The sequence below is a fragment of the Semicossyphus pulcher genome, unplaced genomic scaffold (assembly GCF_022749685.1).
Source record: "Semicossyphus pulcher isolate SPU_LCO1_2020_fin unplaced genomic scaffold, fSemPul1.0.p SCAF_12, whole genome shotgun sequence".
NCBI classification, from domain to species: domain Eukaryota; kingdom Metazoa; phylum Chordata; class Actinopteri; order Labriformes; family Labridae; genus Semicossyphus; species Semicossyphus pulcher.
This window is the reverse complement of record NW_027211626.1, coordinates 30378128-30403317: the sequence shown is the minus strand read 5'-3', so window position 1 is coordinate 30403317 and position 25190 is coordinate 30378128. Positions and strand designations below refer to the sequence as shown.

General features: G+C 41.4%; 2 protein-coding genes across 3 annotated transcripts in view; one reads left to right on the top strand and one right to left on the bottom strand.

Moving 5' to 3' along the window:
- Positions 1–11969: 11969 nt before the first annotated feature.
- On the top strand, positions 11970–17197 carry LOC138588173 (uncharacterized). The gene is made up of 3 exons (XM_069658078.1): positions 11970–12042; positions 16141–16242; positions 17095–17197. Exons 1-3 carry the CDS (start codon positions 11994–11996, stop codon positions 17178–17180), a joined length of 237 nt encoding a protein of 78 aa, XP_069514179.1. The 5' UTR covers positions 11970–11993; the 3' UTR covers positions 17181–17197.
- A 1778-nt stretch (positions 17198–18975) lies between these two features.
- Positions 18976–25190, bottom strand: part of LOC138588162 (echinoderm microtubule-associated protein-like 4) — a 30728-nt gene continuing 24513 nt past the window's right edge. For both annotated transcript variants that reach the window (XM_069658065.1, XM_069658066.1), the window contains 6 exons: positions 24743–24831; positions 23278–23375; positions 23076–23163; positions 22886–22984; positions 21554–21684; positions 18976–21417 (listed from right to left, as the gene is read on the bottom strand). In XM_069658065.1, coding sequence (XP_069514166.1) covers positions 20962–21417; positions 21554–21684; positions 22886–22984; positions 23076–23163; positions 23278–23375; positions 24743–24831 — 961 coding nt within the window. In that variant the 3' untranslated portion in view covers positions 18976–20961. The remainder of the gene's footprint in view (positions 21418–21553; positions 21685–22885; positions 22985–23075; positions 23164–23277; positions 23376–24742; positions 24832–25190) is intronic.

The window sequence follows — 25190 nt, the reverse complement described above, 5'->3', positions numbered from 1 at the left end:
AAAAAACTGGAAATTAATTGTTATTACAGGAAAACAGAGTAAATAAAATGTATGACTGCATGTCCGCTTAGGAGTTGGTTCTTGCAATAATATTTGTTTAACAGAACCTTAAGGTTTTTTTAAAACATAAGAGAACATTCAGCGGATGCTCCTTATATTATTTTACATTAAAGTTTTTTTTATCAAATATCTAAATGGCCAGATCATAGTACTAAATCTTAATATGTAGTATAGTACAGTTTATAGGAGGAGTCAAAGATTCCCTGAACCTATTAGTTACACTCCAAAAGTTATTTAAAAGAAGAAGAAAAAAACAGAGAATGTTCCCTAATACAAAAACGTTTTCTTCGCTATTGTGGTTCAGTCATTTGCCTCTGTCCTTGGCAGGCATACACCTGAAGACTATTACGAGCCCCTTTTACGCATCCTGTTCAGGGTGGGTCTGTTGTACTTTCGCCACTCAAGAGTCCTACATTTTAAAGAACATTTCAGTTTAAGTGTACACTATATGGGGCAGCTTGTTTATAGAAGAGATAACAAGTAAAAGAAAATACTGTATTATGGAAACAACTAAATGCTCGTCACGGGGAAGACCAGAGGACACTCTATGAAGAAGAGTACACACAGAAAGTACTTTTACAGATGAGACTGGAGAAAACAGACAGGGGAAAACTTCTGTGGTTGCTTAGCGAGTTGTTTCATTCATTTATTTATTTAGCGATAACATTCTCAATACTTGGGCACAGTGGTGCTCTTTAGCAAGAGTCTTGCTGGAATATTTGGCGTAGGTTTTGCATAATCAGTGCAGTGATCAGTGCAGACATAGAATTGTCTCAGTGTTCTGCGTGGAGTGTTGATGTTTACATTCAGCGGAGCTAGCCACCACTATAAAGCCATTATCACTCAACAGAACTCGGTGTAATCTAAGTGGTGACCACGCCACTCATTGTTTGAACCGACTGAAAAAACACAAGCAAGAACAAAACAAACTTCTTCAAAAAAGTGAAGTTTGATTTCAGTCTGTGCTAGCCACGGCACTATCTGACCCAAACGGTGTGATACACTGCATTGTGGCACCTCTTGGTTTCGATAAGATTTTCTTATACTTGTTGTCTCTGGACACTACCTATACAGCTGCTCTGATGTCCTGTGCTGCATGTGTAGCTATACAGGGTCGTTGTGCAGAGTAAGACGTAGTACCGATGGAAAAGGCCGTCTGACATCAAGGTGAAGCCGTGAAAAAAAAAAAAATATATATATATAGGGTACATTTAATCTGAAATGTTATTTTCAATATGATGCCATTATCTACTGTTCGTAGTACACTTACAAGTACCTCATATTACCCCACTTCAAATAACCCTAACTATCCCTTTAAGAAAAGCTTTTATGGTACATTGAGAGTTCATATGTGAAATTTTTTATGAACCTTTTAAGATCCTTTAGATCACGAAGGGTTACTAAAGGTTGTGTAGCGAAGCCTTAACTTTTGACAGATCATGCATGATTAACATTTAACTGGCATTACTGGGTGCTGGCAGAGTAGATGATTTTCATATAAGGGATCTCCTGGTGGACATACTGTGGGTCCTGCATAATCCCGGCAGAGAGCTTAACACTCTTGAGGTTTCTCCGATCATTTTGGCCACAGTGGGTCAGCAGAACATCTGGCACAGCTCTTTCACCATGGCACTGGTGAAAGAAAATGAGGAGGTTTTTCCAAATCATGCCAACCCAGCCACGGGGTTGCATGCTTTGGAGAAAGCCACAGGGTGGCATGAATTCTGCAAAAACGCAGCTGCCTCCAATGGTGTAGATTTAGTCTCCAAATTATAAGATGGGGACAAGATGCAAGGATGTCCACAATTAAAGAGCAATTAAAAAAGCTTTGAGGAGAATAGTTTAAAGGAAGGAGACAAGGTTGTTTGTAATACGACGGAGAAGTGGGAATTTAAAATATTGCTTCAATTCAGGAAGAAGGATGAGAAGGTGAGTCCAAGCTTTGTCGAGGGAGCTAAAAAAGGTTAGGAGAAGTGGACAAGGCCAGGATTCAGCGAGTTAATGACGAAAGTATAAAGCTTGGCAGTGCTGGAGCTTCAGGACTTCCAGATCAAATAAAGCTAGGTTGCATGAGTTTCCCAGTCAGACCCTATAGTCCTCCTCCGCTTTGGTGTTAAAAGTACCAGAGATGTGGGTATATAACCATGCCTATCAAAGGAAAGGAAAGGTGTGGTACATGTGGACGTTAATATAGATTTGAAGTCTGTACGGAAAATGAGCAGGTAATTGTGGTGGCCAGCACAATGTTGCATATGAGGGAAAGTGTAGTCAGGAAAAGAGCAGTGGAAATTTTCCAGCCACAGATAATTCAGACATAAATAGAAAATATCTACTACAGTTATGTACAGGTTTATATAGATGTGTCAAACAGTTAAGCTCACAAAATTGGTGTTGCCTTCACAGTTGCAGATTTCAACATACAAATCAGCAAAATAATCCATATGGGGAGACGCTAGCACTTTTATTAGCATTGCAATGGGTGGGAGAAATTAGACCCACAAGAGCACTGATATGTTCAGATTCAGGCTCATCTCAGACATTCAGTTGCTAGGCATGCTACTTCAATGACTTATTATCACATTTATATGGACACTAGCACACACAGGAATTAAAGGGAATTAAATGGCTAACAAATATATAAAAAAGCCTCAAAAATGGATTACATAGACATCACAGTACTGCTGACACTCATGTTGCTCTCCCCGTGCATGCGTGGCTTCCCTCTGAGTACTATAGTTTCCTCAATCACTCCAAACACATGCTTGTTAGGTTCATTGGTGACGTGAGTGTGAAAGGTTGTCTGTCTCTATGTGTCAGCCCTGTGATTGGTTGGCATTAGTCCAGGGTGTACTCAGCGTCTCACCCAATGACAGCCAGAATTGTGCGGCCCTGAACGGGATAAGACTAATAGATAATGGATGGATGGATATCTAAGCTTAGCCAAGGCCAATTCAAACCCTTTATCAGAAAAGTTTACTGCAACATAAATGAAAATATTTCAAATTTCGAATTTCTGACTTATTTCTGAAATTTTTAGATGCTTACTTTCATGTACATCAAACTACATAAACTACATATTTAATTGTTTATTGGAGATTTAGGTATCCAGAGGCTTTATGAAACACCTCTCTGTGTTAAGGGTGTATTTACCTCTCTCTGTGTCTTTCTCAATAAGAACATTCTGTGTGGGACAAACAGATGTTTGATCAAGTTCAACTTGAGTGTCCAAAGTACAGAAAAACAATGACGTCATCAATGATCACCATTCATTTACCAACCTATCATGACTCAGCAGAAACACCAGGAGATCATAGAACACAATGTTGAATCATGGCTCAGCAGAAACATCACCAGGTAGTGCTGTTCCAGAAAACGGCAGAATCCCTGACTGCAGAAAGCAGTCCATAGACTGTATGAATAATGGACATAGCCACCATGACATTCTGAAATGGCTTCTTGACTGCTTATATGAAACCTCGATTTCAGCATTTGGGCGCCGCCATGTAGGTTTTCTGGAGCCAGAAGTAACCATATTTGAATGACGGGGTGGTGCTGGAGAGGAGCGAAGGGTTGGCAAACCCCAAGTGACCAAAGCTAAACAGTCTACATTAGGGGCAGACCTCGACTTTCAGCCCAGGGGGTGCTGAATCTTTCTGGAGGGGTCATTTTAAAAATTTACAGCTGTAAATAGCTCATATACGCTTTCCTATTGTACAAAAGGCTGTAGATCAGCAGAAATGGCGTAGGAAGCATACAATCTTGAAAGGAAAGAAGTGGTCTGCATCCGTGCCAGGCCAGTTCAGATCAATGATTCGCAACCCAACAAAACGTTTCAGAACATTGCAGAGAAAATTGCAGTGGTGTGAACTGGTCAGTTGCAGAGCTCTGAAGCCGTTGCATGGAGACTCAAAAGATTTGACTTGTTTTAAGCACGTAATTAGGTTGATTTTTTTTTTTCTGCCAATAAGGAAACAGCACAGGCAGCTATTATTTGTTCCATGAGTGGCACGCAGTTCCACTGGAGCCCTGGGCACAGCTCACTCAACCCCTGGTCATCTCTTGCTGACTGTCGAGGCAATTTGCAAATATACCAGAAAGAAAAAACTCAGTGACCTGGATCCTTTGTCACTATCAACATTTTATTCTATTATTTTTGTTAAATATTTTTTGTTATCTGTTCTGTCATTTTTTTAAATTTTTTGTTTGTTTATTTTGGATGGATTTTATGTGTTTCGTTGTTCAGTCTATGGCTGAAATGTAGCTTATTAGGGGACCCCCACTGAGCATGGGCCCTGGGGCGATTGGTCTGATTAAGGTCGCGGTGAGCTGGTTTACCCTAATGTTTCCCACAGATAGAGTTAGATTATTTCTATGGTGGTGGCTGCAGTTGTTTATTTATCAGACTAAAGTAGCTGAGAGAGCTTGTGGAATGAAACTTTTCAGAATCAGAAATACTTTATTTATCCCCGGGGGGAAATTCAGGCATTACAGTTGCTCTGACACAGAGAGAAGCATTAAGGAAAAATATAGGAAATATAAATAGAAGTAAGAAATATGTCAAGTATGTGCAGTATATATACAATAAATAAGAAATAAAGACAAAATATAAAAATGCTGAGAAATGGGCTCTATGGTGATTTAAATATGAATTAAATAGAATTGCCAGAATAAAAGTAAATACAGTAAAATAGTTACGTACAACAACACAACATTGTTAAATTAACAGTATAAATGCTGTATGTCAAATTATTGCACAGAATATTGCACAGTCGGATTATGGCACAAGTTGTTATCCAGTTTATGTACAGTGTTCAGTGCACAGTTAAGAATAGGTGTCTTAGTGTCAGAGAGTCAGAGGGAGGGTTATAGAGTTTGATGGCTACAGGCAGGAATGACTTCCTGTGGTGCTCTGTGGTGCACCTCAGGGGAATGAGTCTGTCACTGAACGTGCTCCTGTGCTTAACCAGCACATCACGGAGTGGGTGGGAGACATTGTCCAAGATAACACACAACTAGGATAGCATCCTCCTCTCTGACACCACCATCAGAGAGTCCAGCTCCACCCCGACCGCGTAACTGGCCTTGCAGATAAGTTTGTTCAGTCTGTTGGCGTCAGCTATCCTCAGCCTGCTGCCCCAGCACTCAACAGCAAACAGGATAGCACCAGCCACCACAGACTCACAGAACATCCTCAGCATCATCCTGCAGATGTTAAAGGACCACAGCCTCCTCAGGAAGTAGAGGCAGCTCAGGCCCTTCTTGTTGATGGCTTTAGTGTTCTTGGCCCAGTCGAGTTCATTATCCAAGTATTAATAATCCTCCACAATGTCCCCACAGACCCCTGGATGGAAACAGGGGTCACCGGTGCCTTTGCCCTCCTCAGATCCACAATTAGTTCCTTTGTCTTTTGTCATGTTAAGCTGGAGATGGTTCTGCTCACACCACGTGACAAAGTTGACTACCACAGTTCTGTATTCAGCCTCCTCACCATTGTTGATTCATCCAACTACAGCAGAGTGGCCAGAGTGGTGAAGAGGAAGGGAGACCGGACTGTTCCGTGTGGAGTCCCAGTGTTGCTGACCACTCTGTCTGACACACAGTGTTGTAAGTTTACATACTGTGATCTGCCAGTCAGGTCGTCAACAATCCAGGACACGAGAGGAGCATCCACCTTCATCGCTGTCAGCTTCTCACCCAAGTACAAAAGACATGACCCTCACAGTGTGCGCCAGCTTATCTAGGTAGACACGGTTGTGCAGGAAAGTGATGGCATCCTCAACTCCAAGTCGGGGCTGGTAGGCAAATTGAAGGGGATCTAAGTGGGGCCTGACCCTGGGCCAGAGCTGCTCCAATTCAATCCAATCCAAATTTATTTATAAAGCACATTTAGAGTTCTGTAAAACCAAACATAAAAACCATAAAAAACAACACGATAAAACACCAAGACCAATTAAAGACAACGAGACAATAAAATACTAAAAAGCGTTAGGACCACTATTAAAGGAAACGGAATGTAGGCCTAACTCTCATGCAGAGCCAAAAGCCAAGGAATAGGAAAAGTGCATTTTGAGGTTTGATTACAAAACAGGCAGGGTGGAGGACAGCCAGACATGTGGAGGAAGAGCGTTCAAGAGCTTTGGAGCTGCAGCTGAGAATGCTCGGTCACCCCTGAGCTTCAACCTTTACCTTGGGACAGCCAGAAGCAACTGGTCAATAGATCCATCTCAACCTTCTTCAGTGTGCATCTCTCCACCACATCCCCCAGTGAGTCCAACGTAACTCCAATCACAGAGCCAGCTTTTTTCACCAGTTTGTCCAATCGCCTTGCATCCTTGTGTCTTATACTGCCTCCCCAGCAGACTGCAGCATAAAACAGTACACTTGTCACCACAGATCTCTAAACATCTGCAGCATCTTACTGCACATGTCTAGAGATCTCAGCCTCCTTAAGAAAAACAGGCGGCTCTGCCCCTTTTAGTGTGTCTGTGCTGAAGGACCAGTCCAACTTGTTATCCGCCTAGATATTTATAGGTTGGTGTGGTGGCAATTTTCTGATGACGAGACCAATAAAGTTCTTAGGGAAACAAAGTTGTCTTTTGATGCCTTTAATTGAAGAATAATAATAAATGAGTAAAAGCAAATAACAACTCGAGCTGGGTCTGATCAGTACTACACAGAACGCAGCTGTCTGACTGACTGACACAGACTCAAGGTTCACAGAGTATGTTATACATTACAGATAGAATTCCTTCTCACTGAGACAAAGCTACATGTCATTGTTATGACTTTAGCTGAGGCGCCTGACTATCTAGAGTTTACCCTTGGCCTTGGAGGTCTCAGCCCCAGACAAGCCCACCAACTATCTCTCGAGGACAGAAGGAGCAACAGTAAATCATGCACAAGACCCTGGAGAGGAGCAGACAATACATATCCTTAAAATTAACCTTAGCTGATTATACCATGATTATTGATTCTAGAGTAATAAAGAAATCAAACACCTGATCAAACAGGTTAACATAAAAATTTCCTTCACAGTTGGCACCACTTCGATGTCCTCCCCATAAGTGTTCACTGGCTGAAGAGGGGGCTTGGACCTGCGGAAATCTATTATCATCTTCTTTTTATTTGAGGTGTTCAGTAGGAGGCAGAAGGTTTTTGTGACTCCAGTCACTGAAGGCTTTTATCAGATCCCTACATTCTGATTCCCGTCCATTCCTGATACACGTCACAGTAGCAGTGTCATCCGAGTATTTCTGGATGTGGCAGGACTCAGAGTTGTATTTGAAGTCCGCTGTATACAATGTGAACAGGAATGGAGCCAGGACAGTCCCCTGTGGAGCCCTGTGCTGCTTATTAATGTCTCAGTAACACAGTTCCCCAACCTGACAAACTGTGGCCTTTCTGTCAGGTAATCTGTGATCCAGGAATCAAAGGAAGGATCTGAGCTTGAAAAATCAAAGAACATGATTCTCACATAAGCGCCAGATTCCTCCAGATGAGATGAGGGCACGGTGAAGCATGAAGACGACAGCATCACTTACTCCAATGTGTTCTTTGTATGCAAACTGCAGGGAATCAAGTTTGTCTTTGACCTCAAGCCTCAGTAGGCGTAGAATCATCGGCTCTAGGGTTTTCACAATGTGCAAAGTAAGGGCCATCGGTCTGTAGTCATTTAGTTAGTTTTATTTTTGGTACCGGTACAATACAGGAGTTTTTCCACAGAGCCGGCACCCGCCCCAGCTGTAGACTCAGGTTGAAGATCCTGTGTAGAGGTTGACACAGTTGGGCAGCAGAGTCTTTAAGCAGCCTTGGATACACACCATCTGGGCCAGCTGCCTTCCCAGAGCAAAGTCTCGCGAACTCCAACCTCACACCTGTCTCTGTGACAGACAAGGGTGGAGGCACAGGTGTGAGAAGGGGAGTAGCTGCAGCAGTGGAGATGTACACATTTGTAGGAGAAGGAGGAGGAGAAGGAGGAGCTGTGGTTGAGAAACACACTTGCGGAGGAGGAGAAGGAGCTGCAGTGGAGAAACCCACATGTTGAGGAGAAGGAGGAGTAGCAGTGGGTGAAGAGTTTATCAGCTCTTTCCACATCACCCACTATCGGCTGTCTTTTCTTTTTGTTGTAGCCAGAGATGGTATTGATTCCTCTCCACACCTCACGGATGTTGCTCTGTTGTAAATTCCTCTCTGTTTTCTTTTTGTATTCCACCTTTGCCATCTTCAGTCTCCTCTTCAACTCATGTTGCACTTGTTTCCGCCGTTCTTTGTCACCATCTCTAAAAACATCCTTTTTCTGGTTGAGGATTGCCTTTATGTCACTTGTGATCCAGGGTTTGTTATTGGGGAAACAGTGTACAGTCGTTGTAGGTATGACTATGTCTCTACAGAAGTTGATGTACACATACTCTGGAATAGGGTGGTATCCTCCAGATTTTCTCCGTTTCAATGAAAGAAGCTCTTCTCTTGAATAAATTCTTTATAAGATTCAAAAAATTCAGAGCTACCAGACAATGCTGCAACCAGTTAAAGCGCATGTTCTAGAATGATGATGACCCCCAGATATTTACAGAGGATTTCATTAAAGGTTCTAGGGAGGACAGGTCCAAGTTGGAGGCGCTGCAGCCTCCGTTGGGTCCAAAAATAAGGACTTCTGTATTGTTCTCGTTGAGCTTAAGAAAGTTGAGGGCCATCTTTCAGACAGTAAAGCAGAGGGCCCATAGAGTTGGTGTCTTTCTTTTTCAAGGGCAAGTAGAGTTGTGTGTCATCAGCATGAAAGTGGAACAAGAGTCCATATTTTCTAAGGATAGACCCCAGGGGAACCATTCCAGAGTGGTACCTTTAAAACCAAGACTGTGCTCAAGGCGAGAAATTAAAACATTGTGGTCCACAAAGCAGCTGTGAGATCTAAAAGCACAAGAATGGTTGATTCCCCAGAGTCAGCAGTTAAGAAAAGATCACTCAAAACCTTTAAAAGTGCAGTTTCAGTGCTGTGAAGTGCTTTAAAACCAGGAAACACCTCTAAAATCCCATTTGTGTCTAAAAAGATTTGCAGTTGAATAAAAACAACTTTCTCTATAATTTTAGAAAGGAAGGCGAGTTTGGAAATAGGTCTAAAATTGGATAGGACTGAGGTGTCCAAATTGGGTTTTTTGATGAGTGGCTGTACTACAGAATGTTTAAAATGTGTAGGAACTACACTGGAGGCAAGACTGCTGATTATAATTGTCTGGATGTTGGGTCCAATGGCCTCAAAAACATCTTTAAAAGGGCGAGGGGGGACAATATCTCCAGGACAAGTCTTTCCAGGATCTTCATGATATGGGATGTCAATGCCACCGGTCTGTAGTCCATGGAGCCATTGGGATGTGGTGTCTTTGGCACAGGAACGAGACAAGACATCTTTCACAGCCCTTGCAGACTTAGACTCATGTTGAAGACTCAGTGAAGCACTCCACAAAGCTGGGGGGCACAGGCTTTGAGTACCCTGGGGCTGACTGCAGCCTTGCCTGCATGGAGTCTTGTCAGTTGTCTTCTAACATGGTCAGCTGTGAAGCACAATGTAGAGGTGACATGAGGGGGAGGGGTGGAGTTGTTAGCTATGATGATTATCTTTTACTCGTCTGTTCCTCCCTGTCTGTCTGTGTTTGTCTGTGTGGCAGACGTGGTTCATCACTCTCCAGTCCTGCCTCCTTATTACCTGGTCAAGCCTCTCCAGCTCCTCCTCTTTGGAATCTTTGGATTGTGAATTCAAGTTTTTGCTTGTTCTGTTTTTGAGTTTTTTGTCTCTTTATGTTCTAGTGTCTGTGAAGGTTTTCAGTCATCCAGGTCATGGTAATTCTAAGCTTAATTCAAAAGGTAACTGGACTTGGTTGAAGTTCTTGAAGACATTTCACCTGTCATCTGAAAAGCTTCTTCAGTTCTAACTATGATAATAATCTCAGGGAAAGGTGGAGAGAGAGCAAACCGCCTCAAGCCCACCCTAACCTCCTGCCAGCCATCTCCTCCATCTCAGAAGGCCTATTTAGTGCTGTGACCTACATCCGCCCTTTTCGCTAACCTCTCAACTGCAGTCTCACCAAGAGAGGAGCCCATGCAACTGGGCAGGGCCCACCTGACCTCCACGGAGCGTCTTCGCCACATGAGGGCTATACTGTGGCCAGACCAGCCATTTCCTTGCCACCTGCTCTCTCAGGCCAAAAGGGGGGGCTCACCAGTAGAGGTGGGAGTACTGGTGAGTCAAATAATTTCTTCTCCTTTCCCACATATGCAGTTTCAAGCCACTGTATGTTGGAACCAGGAAAAATTGTTTGTCTCTCGCAATAAATAAGAGCACACCCAACATGTCCATGAAGTCCACCAGAGACTGCTGGAGAACAAACTCTTTATTAAAGCAGAGAAATGTGAGTTTCAGTGGCTTCTGTGAGTTTTTTGGGTTACATCTTTGAAGGCAGGCAGATGAAGACAGACCCAGCCAAGATACAGGCCTTGGAAAACTGGCCAAGGCCCACCTCTGTCAAACAGCTCCAGCTTTTTTCGGGGTTTGCCAACTTTTACCAGCGCTTTATCTGGGACGCCACTCACCCGTCTCACCTCCTCAGCTGTCCCATTCACCTGGTCACCTGAAGTGGCAGAGGCCTTCCTGGGCCCAGTTGTTCAAAGGTAATCTGATCGGATTAGAGCTATTGGATAGGATCAAATCTTGAAAACGGGTTGTTCAAAATAAAAAAAAGGATTACGTAAACAGATAAAATCAGATAATCCAATCTTGGCTTTCATCCGGATAAAACCTCCAGTTTGGGTTGTTCAAAATTTTTGAATAGGACTGGGATAACTTTAATCCAACCTGATCCCAGCAGGGGGGAGAATTCAGGCTGGATTAGAGGAAAAAATATTATAAAACTTTTAAATAGGTTAAACAAAACAACATTTTTACAATGATGTTGATACTTTTCTGAAATATTTTGCTCTTGAATTGCTGATTTGCTAAAGCCTTCAGTTAAATCCTAACATTTTCATCAATACGGACCGCCATAATCTCTCCAGGGAATAAATAGATAAATATAAATATGATTAACACTAAACGTGTTAACAAACTGGTATGGCAAGCACATTATACCTGCTACTTGCTGCAAAAATATCAATACAATTATACTAAAATTTCACAACAAAGCTGGAGCACAGACTTCTTGGACAGACAGTTAATGCCATAAACTACACAGCAAGTAAATATTTTTATGAGATTTTAGAATAAAAAATCCCCAAAAGGCACTTACAACATAAACGCAGCTGAGAGGTAACTTTAGTAACTGTATCAGCTGTGCTGAGGTCTAACAGACAGCAAGAAGTATCCACTTTACTCATTCAAAAATCAGCCCTCGTCATAAATGGAGAAGTTAAGTATAAAAAACAAAACCATACCAGGCAGTAACATGTATATATCTGCTGTAAAGTTGGGCATTTTAATACGCAGTCTAATAGTGATCTTTTTGGCTTTCGGAGCCAGCCTCAAGAGGACACTTGAAGAACTGCATTTTTTTTCACTTTCACATTGACGTCATTTTTCAACACCGGAGGTTGCCCCTTGAGTGCACTATCCAGTGGCACAATGCAGAGTTATGACTCAGTAGAAACACTCAGGCTCTTCAGGCAGTGACACAGCAGGTACACAGGACAACCCTATGACACCATGTGATAAACTGCCTTAGCAGAAACATCGGACAAACACAGACATAGTATTTGAGCAGACATGAGGTCAGTTAAGTTTGTTTTCTGATAAGTTATCTCTCTGCGTGTGTATGTGTGTGTGTGTGTGTGTGTGTGTGTGTGTGTGTGTGTGTGTGTGTGTGTCCACAGTAGATAAAAGTCCAATTAGTTCTTCCCGTTCCTCAGTTTGTGCTGCTCGTTGAGTGTCAAAGACAAAATCCAGAAACATGAAGGTTTACCTGCTACTGCTGCTGCTGCTGCTGCCACTCTGCTCAGGTACAATTACATACTCATATATTTAACCAGAAGCTGTGCTCATCTGAGATCAACAGCTTTTTTTACTTACTCTTTAACACTAAACTATAACTGACAGTTTATGTCAAGAATTGTAAAGGGCAACATGTGAGTAAGTTAGAGGACTAACAGGATAAGGGTGCATAAGAGAAGCCAGTTTCGTTACTTTCCTACTGAAAATTGTGGGTTTGTAGTGTGACATTTTAGAAATTATTTTATTACGATCAGTTCTTTGTCAACAAATGACAAATATATTATATAATTGTATACTTCAATATTAAGACAATGAATGGCACTGAGAATGGAGAGCAACTAGACATGAGATTAGTCCTTCAGGTTATAAGTGGGTGGCAATGATGTCTAAATCTTGGGGCAACTTTTGCAATCACTTAAATAAACTGCATCATCCTAAACAGTTAACAGTGAAGCTTGTATCCCAAACCTAAAGTGAGTTAAGGTTTGTCTCAGACTGCAGATAAGTTTACAAGACTTGCATACAAGACTGTGACTCGTCTAAACGTAGATGCACAGTATACGGGCCAACAGCTTTGTTTTAATATCATATATCCTTTTTAGCAAAACTAAAAGTATAGTCATAAATGGTCAAGAGTTTGCAACAGCTCCACTACTATGTTTCAACATTATCAGCCAGACACTGGTCTGGTCATGTGTTATACCAGGGCAGAACACAGAAGGGCAATTTTAGAGTGCTTTTAACTGTTTATGTTTCTTTTAATATTGCAATCTAGGTCATAACAACATTTCACAAATACGATGGCATTTCCCCACCAAATAAAATTCACAAAACACAACATTTTTTACAAAAAGAGCAGGTGTAGATTATATTTTTTTAACACAACCAAGACCCAACAGGAGCGCACCATGAAGAAGTACTTGTAAAACTTCCTTTTAACAGGCAGAAACCTCAAGCAGAACCAGACTCTTGGTGAGCAGCTATCTGCCTCGACTGGATGGGCAGAGAAAGTGTGATAGAGGGCGATGCAGAAAGAGAGAGATGGACAGAGCCTGTTAACAATAACAATACTGATCATGAGAATACAATGTTACAATGTTACAATTTCATTTAGCATTTAGCTTTTGTCCAAAGTGACGTACATCTGAGAGTTAATACAACATAAGCAGCGATCAATACAGGAGGGAAATGAGTCAGGATTTGCCAACAAACAGCATGTGTGATCGGACACTGGTGCTGACGGGCAGTGCACAGGGCGTTTTTTTATTTTTATAAAAATAATCATCAGCAGCATCAAGGTCAATATAGTCATCATCATCATGAATATCCTAATCAACATAAACCCCGACCTCGATGTCATCATCATCAATAGCATCAATATCATTAAGGTCAGAGGTGTTCATGAAAGAGCTGGGTCTTTAGCTTCTTCTTAAAGGTGAAAGGGACTCTGCGGACTGAGTGGAGTTTGATAGCTCATTCCACCACCGGGGGACTACTGAGGAGAAGAGTCTAGTTAGCAACTTAGGGCCCTGTTGTGATGGGAGTACCAGGCACCTTTCATTGGCAGATTTGGGTTGATTGAAGACCAGTCGTGCTGCTGTGTTCTGGATCATCTGCAGAGGTTTGAATGTGCATTCAGGAGGGCCTCCCAGTTATAAAATTAAGACTGATATTAATATTTGTAGCAGTAAGAGTCAAGCAGGTCCATAGCAGCAGGTGGCCTGCAGCAACAATCCCCAGGAACCTATGAAACAAGGGTTTCAAGTTAGTAACATGTATTAATATGAGATAAATGCATACAGATAGAGAGAAAGGGAGGGACAGACAGGAGCCTAAGCCTATAGCAGCATAACTCTGGTCTGGTCCGGGCTGGTCCAAGCCTGAGCCAGCTCTAACTATATCAAAAAGGTCAGATTTAAGCCTATTCTTAAAAGTAGAGAGGGTGTCTGCCTCCTGGACCCTGGATTATTCCAAAGGAGAGGGGCCTGATAATTGAGGGTTCTACTTCCCATACTACTTTTAGAGTCAGCCAGTGCAGAGCAGCTAATACAGGAGAGATGTGATCTCTTTTCCTAGTTCTTGTAAGTACTTGTGCTGCAGTATTTTGTACCAGCTGAAGAGTATATGGAAACTTTAGAGTAGCCTGATAATAAGCAATTATTGGACAGCTTGGTCAAATAGTACTCCCAGATTCCTAACAGTGGGGCTGGATGCCAGGCTGATGCCATCTACTACATTTATATCATTAGAACATGAATCTCTGAGGTGTTTGGGGCTGAGCACAATAACTTCAGTTTTGTCTGAGTTAAGTAGCAGAAAATTTCTGGTCATCCAGGTCTTTATGTCCCTAAGGCATGCTTGGAGTTTATAAAGCTGACTGGTTTCCTCTAACTTCATTCATAAGTATAACTGAGTATCATCTGCATAACATTGAACATTTATGGAGTGTTTCCTCATGATATTGCCCAGAGGCGGGATATACTGTATAAAGTCAAAAGAATCGGTACGAGCACAGAAAATTCTGGAACTCTGTAAATCCTTACTGAAAATCCTCAAATAAACCGTTGTTTAAAATAAATTACATAACTGATGAGCGACTACTGTTTTTGAGGATTTTGGCGATGAATTAAAGGGAAGAAAAAGATTAAATTAGAGCTACTTTAAATGACAGTGGTACATAGCCTGTTGATGACAACATATTGATCATATCTAGTAAAGAAGTGTTAACTAAGGGTAAGACTTTCTTAAGCAGCCTTGTTAGAATCAGGTCTCGCGGTTAGGTTGATGATTTAGCCAAAGAAATCATTGAATTTAGTTCAGGACAGTCAATTGGACAAAAACAGACTAGGTACAGTATCAGGTTCTAGAGCTGATTCCAAGGTTCCAATGTTTGAAGATAGATCCACATCAGTTAAATGTTGTCCCTAATTTAATTTTGAAGATTTGATCATTAAAGAAGCTCATGAAGTCGTTACTACCAAGGGCTTTCGTTATACATGGCTCAATGGAGCTATGACTCTGGTTACAGTGCTGAAAAGGTACCTAGGATTGTTTTCATTTCCTTCTATAGTGGTAGGCGCCTCAAGCATGCTACAGGGCCTTTCTGTATTGCTTTAGACTATCTTGCCAAACTAAACAAGATTCTTCCATTTTGGTTTAGCACGAAAAAATGGAAAAACATAAAAAAAACCCACAATATTTCACAAAACACTGTGACATTTCAGAGTAAGGAAAAGGTAGGACAACTCTTTTTGTTTGCGACGGCACAGAACCCAAGTCCCTCATTACTTTGCTCTTTCCAAGAGACAACCTCCATTGTTTACAAATGATGCCAATGGAAAAGTTTAAACAACTGCAGTTTCTCAAGTGGCTGCTTGAGGCTGGCTCCAAAAGCAACTAGGACCCCATATTAAAATGCCCAACTTTGATATAATGTCTTTGTTCGTTCTGTTCTACTGTATTCATGTTTGTATTTTTTCTATTCAAGATACCTTTACTGGGTAAATTTTTACAGAATTCAGCTGTTTATATTATTTAAGCCACAAAGTTATGCATAATTAGGGGGTGCTGTTGTCACCTCCAGCTAATTTAGTCAATTCAACCTTTCAGCCAGATTGATGTCATGTTAATGTTCTTTTACGCAAATATCGGACAAATAATTTGGGTTCTGTCCGATCACAAACAAGAAGTTTGATCCTACCTTTTCTGTTATCTGAAATGTTTTAGATGTTTTTTTTTAATGCTGTATTTTTTTGTAACTGACTTTCGATAAAAAATTTCTGATGTGTTTTGTGTTTTTCTGAAATGTTGTGTTTTCTGAAATGTCGTAGTGTTTGGGGTATTGTTTTTGTGTTTGGGAAATGTAGTTGTGTTTTCTGGAAGTCATAAATTCAATTAACTAATGAAGAGTAATGAAGGGAATCCTAGTTGCTGCTCCACGTGACACTCAAAATATGTTTATATTCTTTTTTAATCTCCGCCTGGCTTTGTCCTTATGAATGTAGCCGATTAGTTAAGCCCAGGCCAAAATGAAAGATTGATTATTAATATTTACCAAAATGCCCACTCAGCTGTCATCTAATCAAGTGTGTTTGTTTGTATTGCAGCTAAACAGTTTCACATCCAGTGTTACGGTGAGGACTTCCTGGCGCTCAGCAACATTCTGTTGGACTGCAACAGTGATGTCAAACAGGCCTGCTACACCAAAGGTGAGTCCTTTACCTACTACCGCAGGCTCCGCCCCCTATGAACAACATGTGCCTTTAGCTATACAAGTGTGTCCTTCAGGTGTATCCGTCAGATGTGTCCATCAGGTGTGTCTGTCAGGTGTTTTCTTTCAGGTTTGTCAAACAGGTGTGTACGTCACTTGTGTCCTTCAGGTGTTTATTCAGGTGTGGACTTTGTGTGTATCCTTATGTTGTGTCTCTCAGATTTGTCCTTCAGACCATCTGACCATTTCAGTGTGTTTTTCAGGTGGTTCTGTCAGATAGGTCATTCAGGTTGTCCTTCAGGTGTGCCCGTTAGGTGTTTCTCAAGTTTGGCATTTTGTCCGTCATTATGTAACCATATTTGGACAAGAGGGTGGAGCAGGAGAGAAGCAAAGTGCAAGCAAACACGAATGTACAGAGTCTATGCTACGATAGGTCAAGTTCAGTGACTGAATTAACTGAGGTGACACCAAGCAGACAGCCAGCAGCACCCGCATGTCATTCAAACTGATTCTAACATTGGGCTCAATGGTGATTGGCTCGCACTTGGAGCTAACCTCAAGTGGCCACTCGAAGAACTTTTTGGCACATCAGCATTGTTTTTTCTTTTTCAATCCCACTGGTTGACACACTTGCTGTAAGTTTGGATTTGAAGTTATTCATAGTGAACTTAATGAATATTTTATATGTCAGGTTTGACAGCTTTATCTTTTCTTTCTTACTTGTTGACAGAAAATTGATGTTGTACAATCAGATTATGACATTAAATAATTAAGATTGGTTTACCCTAACCCTGGGAGACTTGGGTGTGTTTGGAGGTCCTGATAATGCATTACCTGTTTGTTGTTGCAGATAATGGCGAGAAAGGCTGCATTCAACTGGAATACTGCTCAAAACCCGGCTGGACCTGCTGCCACACCGACGGATGCAACATATGAGCCAATCACAGCCCATGAAACACTGATATTATCAAAAGAAATGTGAAATAAAGTTGTGACAGTGATTTCCAGTGTTTTGTTTATCTCATTTAAGTACTTACGCATTTAATATTTACAATGGGTCTGTCCCTGGACTTTGAATCGTGTCTCAGTGTCAGTAGAGAGAACTTCAAGCTCAGTAACTTCCTGAGTTAAACAAATACTGTTCAGAAATAAAATGAAGTTTGAAAGTTTGAGACAGCAGTAAAAGTACACAAACATTTCAGCTTCTAGTATCACAATAAAATTACTTAAATATAGATTCAAGCCTTTAAAGTTTGAGTAGGATCACAGTTAATGTCTGTTTAGTTTACCCAATGCTGAGTCACTTATTTTAACAAAAGAAATTCAAAATGATTAAACAGTATCTTATCCCTGAAATTAAAGTAAAATAATAATTATAATAATGATGTCCTGCATATAGAGTTGTATCAGATAGAAATCCATGTTTTATTCCTGAAATCTTTTTACAGTCGAATCACATCTGCAAACCATCCATCTTTCATGTTTACAAAGCTGTGGACAGTTGTAGGCTCATGATAAGAAATGTACTTTGACAGTGAGGAGACAGGGATCATTTCAATGTTCACAAACACATCCGCCAGCAGGGGTGTGGTTAAATTGACCTAGTGACACATTGTGCTGTATCACACCGCTGTGTCTCATATTCTGGTTTTCTCAGACATCACCAAATGCCTCACTGTAAAAAGCAAAAGACTGGAGACAGACTTTAGAAATAATACAGAAAAATGGGTTTTAAAAAACCTCCAACTGTCCAAAGACACTCTAAACTGCCCGTAGGTGTGAACGTGACCGCGAATGGTTGTCTGTGTCTATGTGTCAGCCCTGTGATTAACTGGCGACCTGTCCAGGTGTTACCCCGCCTCTCACCCAATGACAGCTAGGATAGGTTCAAGCCCCCCACGACCCTTAACAGAATATACGATATAGATAATGGATGGATCAGCAACTCTGATGCTGGATGTGTGATTAGCGAGGTAACTTAGGGTTTCCAGTACTGTGACTTTTCTTAATAAGGTTAATCGCCATAGCGATTATATAGATTTTATTATTTCCGTTTGATACTGCCTGGCCTGCAGCTGAAAGAATAACATTCAAACTATCACACATGCTTCAATATATGAGTGACACATTAATTTCATAGGCTAAACAGATGGAATTATTCCTACCTGATAACCAGAGTCTTGTTAACGATAAGTGTGATTGCTTTTGTTTGGCTTATTGAGGCAAGATAATAAAAAGAAATCCCGGATATGTTGAACTCACTTCAAAGCACAGGCCTCTGGACTATCACCTTCACCAAGGCAACAGAAGCAGAGAAAAACAACAACAGTCATAAGTTTTGAAAACATTTATTTTTGCATTTTTTTGTTGAAATCTTCAGTACAGTCCGTCATCTGACAGGAATGCATGAGAGAAGACATGATTGGCTCAAAACAGTCACATGACATCGTCATTTATCAGTATCATTGTCTTTACTGAATGCTGAACAGTTTTATTCAGAAACTCCCACAAATCCCCTACCATTCTCCTCCTCGACCCCCCCCCCCACCCCCACCCCCACCCCATCCACACCCCATCCACACCCCCACCCCAACCCCCATCCCAGCCTCAACATACAGGTGAGTCCCTGAACACTGTACAAGCCCTTCAGAGAGACGAGCATAGAAAAGACAGATATTAAAGATTAAGAGCATTAAAAAGGCAAAAAACATGAATGCCCCCCTCCCCTTGCCCCTGATAGGCCCCGCCCCCAGAGTGATATTATCATGACATTCAGAGAACATTTTGAACATAAATGGTCCAGAAGAGACAAAAAAAAACAAACATCATCAGCAGTCATCCAGTGAGTCACTGAAAACATCAGAGCGGAGGTTCTCTTTTAAATCCTGCAACCTTATTGGCTGAGAGATGCAAGTGTTGAATATGAAGGGTGGCTGAGTATTTTTACAGTGTAGCTGAGGAGCTGCTGCCCCCTTGATGTGAACAGAAATATACACACAGATATCTGCAGTATATACAAACAGAGCTCTAACACACATCCTCCTCTGAGAGGAGATGGGTCTCACTCAGATCAAATTCTCTCTCAACTCCGGATTCTGATTTATAAAAAAAAAAAAAACACTTGAGTCACAGTTTAAATTCTGGAGGTCCACCTTATGTTTCCTTTACTTCCTGTTTATTTCCCATTAAATCCTGTTTATCTTCCAATTTACTTCCTGTTTACATCAGTGTGAAGATGATTTCACTATTGAAATTTTGACACTCTGGTCTGAAGCTCACCTATCTCAGGCGAGGGGCTCTTTAAACAAGTCCAAAAACTGTGTCTTCAAGACCACTCCGGACTGAGTCTCACCTGAGATACAAGAACGTGAAGCTTTGCGGTAAGCTGTCAAAAAAAATCACCTCAGGAGTCGCAGTTGACTCCTCCACAGGCTTCTAGTAGCTTAAGTTATTTAATTAAAGATTGAAGCCTCTCTGCTTTGTAATATATACTTCATAATTCCTGCATGTTTCACATTAAAAGCCTTCCATATTACCGTCCTTTCCTTCAGAGCTTTTAATGTGAAACATCTCTCTTAAGTGTTGAGGTCAGCAGATAAACAAAAGAAAACAAAATTTAGTGGCATCAATGGATTTATCTTAATGTTCCTGTTTCATGATTTGTAACTTAACATTCGGCAGCTCATTTAACATGATTCCTTTGATCAATACTTGTTTGGAATCAATTATTATTTAAGATATCTTTAATTATACCACACCAGTAAAACATGCATAAAATATGTTTTTATCTCCAAATAAATTTTAAACTTTTTTTTTTTTAAAGTTTGTAAAACACACTTAAGACTTCTGAACCCCAGGCACTTCCTTATGAACTGCTCTGCTCTTATTGGTGGAGAAAAAGTTAACTTAGACACAGCTGTCAGCTTACATCCCCTAAGTGTCACCTCAGATATGTCCATGTATTATCTCTGTCCTCTACTTTCTGCTGCCCCCCTGTGACAGAGAGGTGGAAAGCAAGCCTGGACCTTCGTATGATTTTACAACTACACATTTCCTAAGTTTTGAGAATGAGTGTAAACTTCCAGATCTAACGTGTGTGTGTTTGTGTGTGTGTGTCTGTGTGGGGGGCAATGCTTCTCCTCCAGTCTCGATCAAACTATGACATAATGTTTGTTAATTCTAACAGCTGATTGAAGACAAGACAAGCAACTCTGCAGCCACAGGCTCAGTTCTGACACACACACGCATAAATGATTGTACTTCTATGCTTGTGAGGACCCTCACTGATGTAATGCGGACCCCTCACAATACCATCAAACCACTACCTCTGAGTATTCTTGATTTGATTTGTTCACATTAAGCCACCAACTGTCTCCATTAACAGTCTGCTAAATGAGCTGTAAGCAGCACCTGTTTGCATTGTAAAGATGGAAACTATCAATGGATTACTTTGATACTGAAGAAAAAGTGTATTTAAGATTTTTTTTATGGACATCAGAGATAATGATATCCTCTCCACACTGAATGATATCAATATTGGTTTCATGTATTTGTGTTCACATTTGAATTATGCCAAACCCCTTATCCTAAACTGAACAAAACCTGATTCTGAAGACTCAAACAGACAAATCAGTATGTCAAAATGTCTTCACAAGGTATAAAAGGCCTGGTCCTCACAAAGATAGCTGTACCAACACACAACACACTGACCCTCTTTCTATGAGGGGGGAGTGAGAGGAGGCAGCCCCTCATCACTGGGTGTGGCCGTGTCGTCACTCGGCTCCAGGCTGTCCTTCAGACTCACTGTGCTGTCTGATGGGGGAGGAGTTGACTCAGAGTGGGGCGGAGTTAACTCTGATATGGGTGGGGGTAGCTCTGTGGGGGGCGTGGTGCCCCAGGAGGGTTCTTGGGTGCCGTTGGCGGTTGGGAGACTGGCAGGTTCCTGTGTGAGAGTGACTGGGGCGGGAGGGGGTGGAGTGTAGACAGGATCTGCCCGGTGGGGGGCGGAGTTAGACAGGAGACCGTCAGTGAGAGAGAGCGAAGATTTCTCCACTAAGCGCCACTGCATGATACTGGTGTCCTTCCCCCCCGTGGAGATCAGGTGACTGTCGTTATACAGGAAGCTTACATTCGTCACATGACTGCTGTGGGCACTGTACTTATGACTGGGAGCCTGCAGATACACAGAGATAATTGATTCTTGATATATTCATCTACTTGCTCAAACAACAATGTTCTTCACAACTGTGTGTCTGTCTGTGTGTGTGTGTGTGTGTGTGTGTGTGTGTGTGTGTGTGTGTGTTCTTCACCTTTGGGGTTGAGCAGGGGTAGGCAAACAGGTGAACTTTACAGAAGTCATCAGCCAGAGCAATCACCTTCCTGTTGTGAGCTCTGATCAGAGCGTTGATGTCGGTACCATCTGAGCCCTCTGGCCACACACCTAACAAACACACACACATACAAAAAGAGATACACATACAAAGATGTGTCAGTATTAGAAGTAAATGTAGTATAAATGTTGTAAATGTAGTATCAGTGTCAGTGGTAGTAGTATTAGTTGTCATAGTAACAATTGTAGTAGTAGCAGTAGAAGTAAAAGTAACAACAGTAGTAGTGGAAGTAATAATATTACAGTATAATTAGAAGTAATAGATGTAATTTAGTAATAGTAGTAGAAGTTGTTGAACTAGTAGTATTAGCCGGGGACACACAGGCCGCGGAAGCGCCGCGGAAGCGCCGCGGAAGCGCCGCGAAGCGCCGCGAATAGCCGCGAAGCCAGTTTCCTTTCGGCGCCCATGTTAAGCAATTGTGCACCTCCGCGGCCGGCTCGCGCCCTGCAGCGATCATTTTGGCGTCTGGTCTATTTTTTCCGCGAGCCGCGACTGATCGCGTCAATCCTGGCAGGAAGTCACACATGAAACAACGAGAGAATCTGGTCAAGAAAGAGAGAGACACAAAGTGGGCTGGCTATAGGGGGTGCGGGCGGGGTGTCAAAACACACGCAAACAGAGAGAGAGGGCAAGACAGAGAGAGCATGACGAAAAAACAGCTCCAAATGTGAGTAAACGACAGCTGAGGAGCAGAGGCGCTTGCCGACCGGCGCAGAGAAATGCGCATGTGGTGTGAACGGAAGTGCTCCGGCACTCCTCGTCCGGTGTGTCCCCGGCGTTAGTATTAATGTTAGTATATGTTAGAGTATGAGTAGTTGTAGTAGTAGTATTAGTAGTCAAACTCATAGTTGAAGTAGTACAAGTGGTAATAGTTGAATTTGTATTACCAGCATATGTAGTAAAAGTAGTTAACATTGAACTAAGGGTTGTAGTAGCAGTAGCAGGAGTTTAGGCAGTTATACTCATTGCATTAGTAGTAGTAGTAAAAGTTGTTGTAGAAGTAGTAGTATGAGTAAATTAAGTAATTGTTGTAGTAGTATAAGTAGTATTAGTTGTTTCATTATAAATATTTATAATAAATGTAGAATAAGTTGTGGTTATAGTAGTAATAGTAATGGTAGTACAAGTAGTAGTAGTCATAGTTGCAATGGTAGTAATTGTAGTAGAAGTAGTAGTATTTGTATGGTTTACAGGTGTACAGGTGCACAGGCTTACAAATAAACATGTGTACAGGCGTGCAGGTGTACTAACCGAAAACATGGTATCCCAGTACGCAGGTGTAAGTTGCCCAGTCGATGTCTTTACACTCTGAACGATTTCTGATCAGTTTACAACCGTTTGGAACGTCCCCTGAAAACACACATGTGTTACTACACAACAGTTCAACAGTAGAACTACCCAGTTGCTCAAGTACACAGTACAGAAGTATTTGAGTACTCACAGTAAAGAATCTCGTAGTCTCCAGAGTTGGACATGATGAAGTTGTTTTCAGGTGACCAATCCAGGTGAGTGATATAGCTGGAATGTCCCTGTGGAAATATTTCAGAACTAATGAACTGGCTGGAGAGACTCAAACAACACATCATGATTTTTTTTTAAATGGCTAAATGAAATGAAAAAGGAACAACAACAAACACACTCACTGTACACTTCCCGTATCGGCTGTACTTCCGTCCTCTGTCTGAGACGGTGTACAGGTAAATAAAGTTATCATGAGATCCAACTGCCAACAGACAGCCATCTGCAAAGGCACAAGGAGAGACGCATTCATAGACATGCAATTTACTTCTCCTATAAAAGATTCACGAATAAAGCCCTGCTGGGCCCTACTCTTCCGATATGGTTTAACTTATTCAGGCTTACATGCTGTGATCTGGCTAAAATAATAAGATTTATTCTCATCCAGCTACTTTGGTTCTTTGAAAGCAGTTTGAGAATCAATTTGTTGATCATGGATGAATTTAAAATTAATAAGATTATGCGCTTATTTTGAAAAGTACAGAGTAGAGAGTTTAAACAGTCATCATTCATAGTATTGGCTGAGTGCTGATCATGCTATTTCAGGAACAGGAGGTATCTGTGTAGGTAAGCCTCCCTAGAGCAATATAAGCAAAGACTCATTTTATGTACTTTCCTGCACCCTTTCAGGGGTCTCTTTGTTTCACACTGTGCTCTGAACTGTGTTTACCATCAGATGTTGTTTGTGAATGTTGTCAAACAGTGAGTGAATGTTGTCAGACTGCTAGTGAATCTGGTGAGACTGTAAGTGAATGAGTGAATGTTGGCAGACTGTTATGAAATGACTAAACATGGCTTTGTGCACATCGGGGCGTTGCACCGCTGTGGTGTAGTCACTAGAGACGGAAAGGTCCAACTGGCTCTTTATTTAGATATGTTTTGGATAAAGCACAAAGGATTAACTTGTTTCTTCTTTTTGTATACCAAACAGCACGAGAGGACATAAAGTAATCATGCATAATGATGCTGTACAAGAAGTGCAGACCCTACTGCGTAATCTAAATTGAATATTTGTCATGCAAGGTTTACTTCCTCTTACCAGTAGGTGGCACTATGACTGTATGTTGCCATGTATATGTGTTCAGAACGGGAAGTCAACATGAGAAGTTAGTGTCAGATTGGAGATTGCATGTTTGAGTGAAAACCACTTCCTGTTTCATGGTTTTACATAGAAATCTGCCATGTTGCCAGGGCAATGCTGTTCAATGAAAACTCTTAAATCACTAAGACTAAAGGCTTTTCAGACCACATCACCGCAACCAGGTAGGAGTGTATCAACATACTCATTATGACTATGGATAAAATATTGATACATGGATGTGTTCTGGGCGGGACTCTAACCAAACATGGCCAGTAGAGTAACAAGAGTAGATCTTAATAAAATTTCATCATAACTACATCTAAGTTTTGTGTTTCTCAGATAGGTCATTGTGGTTTGTATGACAGTTTGACTATTCTTTCAGCTTCAGCCCCTGCAGTGTTAAAGGACTTGGAATTACTTGGCTTGATCTCTTATTCTCAGTACAGGCCTTGGGATCCAGATCTGTCAGCTTGTCTGTAAACAAAATTATTCAACTTGACTCAACCCACCTACAGAGAAGCGCATCACTGACAGCTGCTCATTCCCATCAGTGTGGATGGCAACCAGGTCTGTGGTCTCAGCATCCAGAACGTACCACCTGAGACAAGGAGACCAGACTCATCATCAATGAAACAGGTAGACCATATGGACAATCATGAGACAGGTTGATCAGTTAGACCAGGGGTGTCGAACTCATATTAAGTAGTGGGCCGGATTTGTTCAGATGAGGCCTCAAAGGGGTCGGACTATTTTTTGCCACATAGATAAATCGGCTACTACAGTTTTATTATTTATCATTCAATAAGAGCCAACAGAAACTTGAACTAATCAGTGAGCATTTCAAGTTGTTGCATAAACAACATGCAATCCTTGCAACATATTAATAAAGATCAATTTCAAATTTGAATGTCTTTGTCATTCACTAATGATACATTTGAAAGAAGGTAGGTTAATAAT

Coding starts and splice junctions, on each gene's coding strand:
- LOC138588173 (XM_069658078.1), top strand. CDS start 11,994: ATGAAGGTTTACCTGCTACTGCTGCTGCTGCTGCTGCCACTCTGCTCA. Junction 12,043..16,140: donor GCTGCTGCCACTCTGCTCAG/GTACAATTACAT, acceptor TTTGTATTGCAG/CTAAACAGTTTCACATCCAG. Junction 16,243..17,094: donor ACAGGCCTGCTACACCAAAG/GTGAGTCCTTTA, acceptor TTGTTGTTGCAG/ATAATGGCGAGAAAGGCTGC.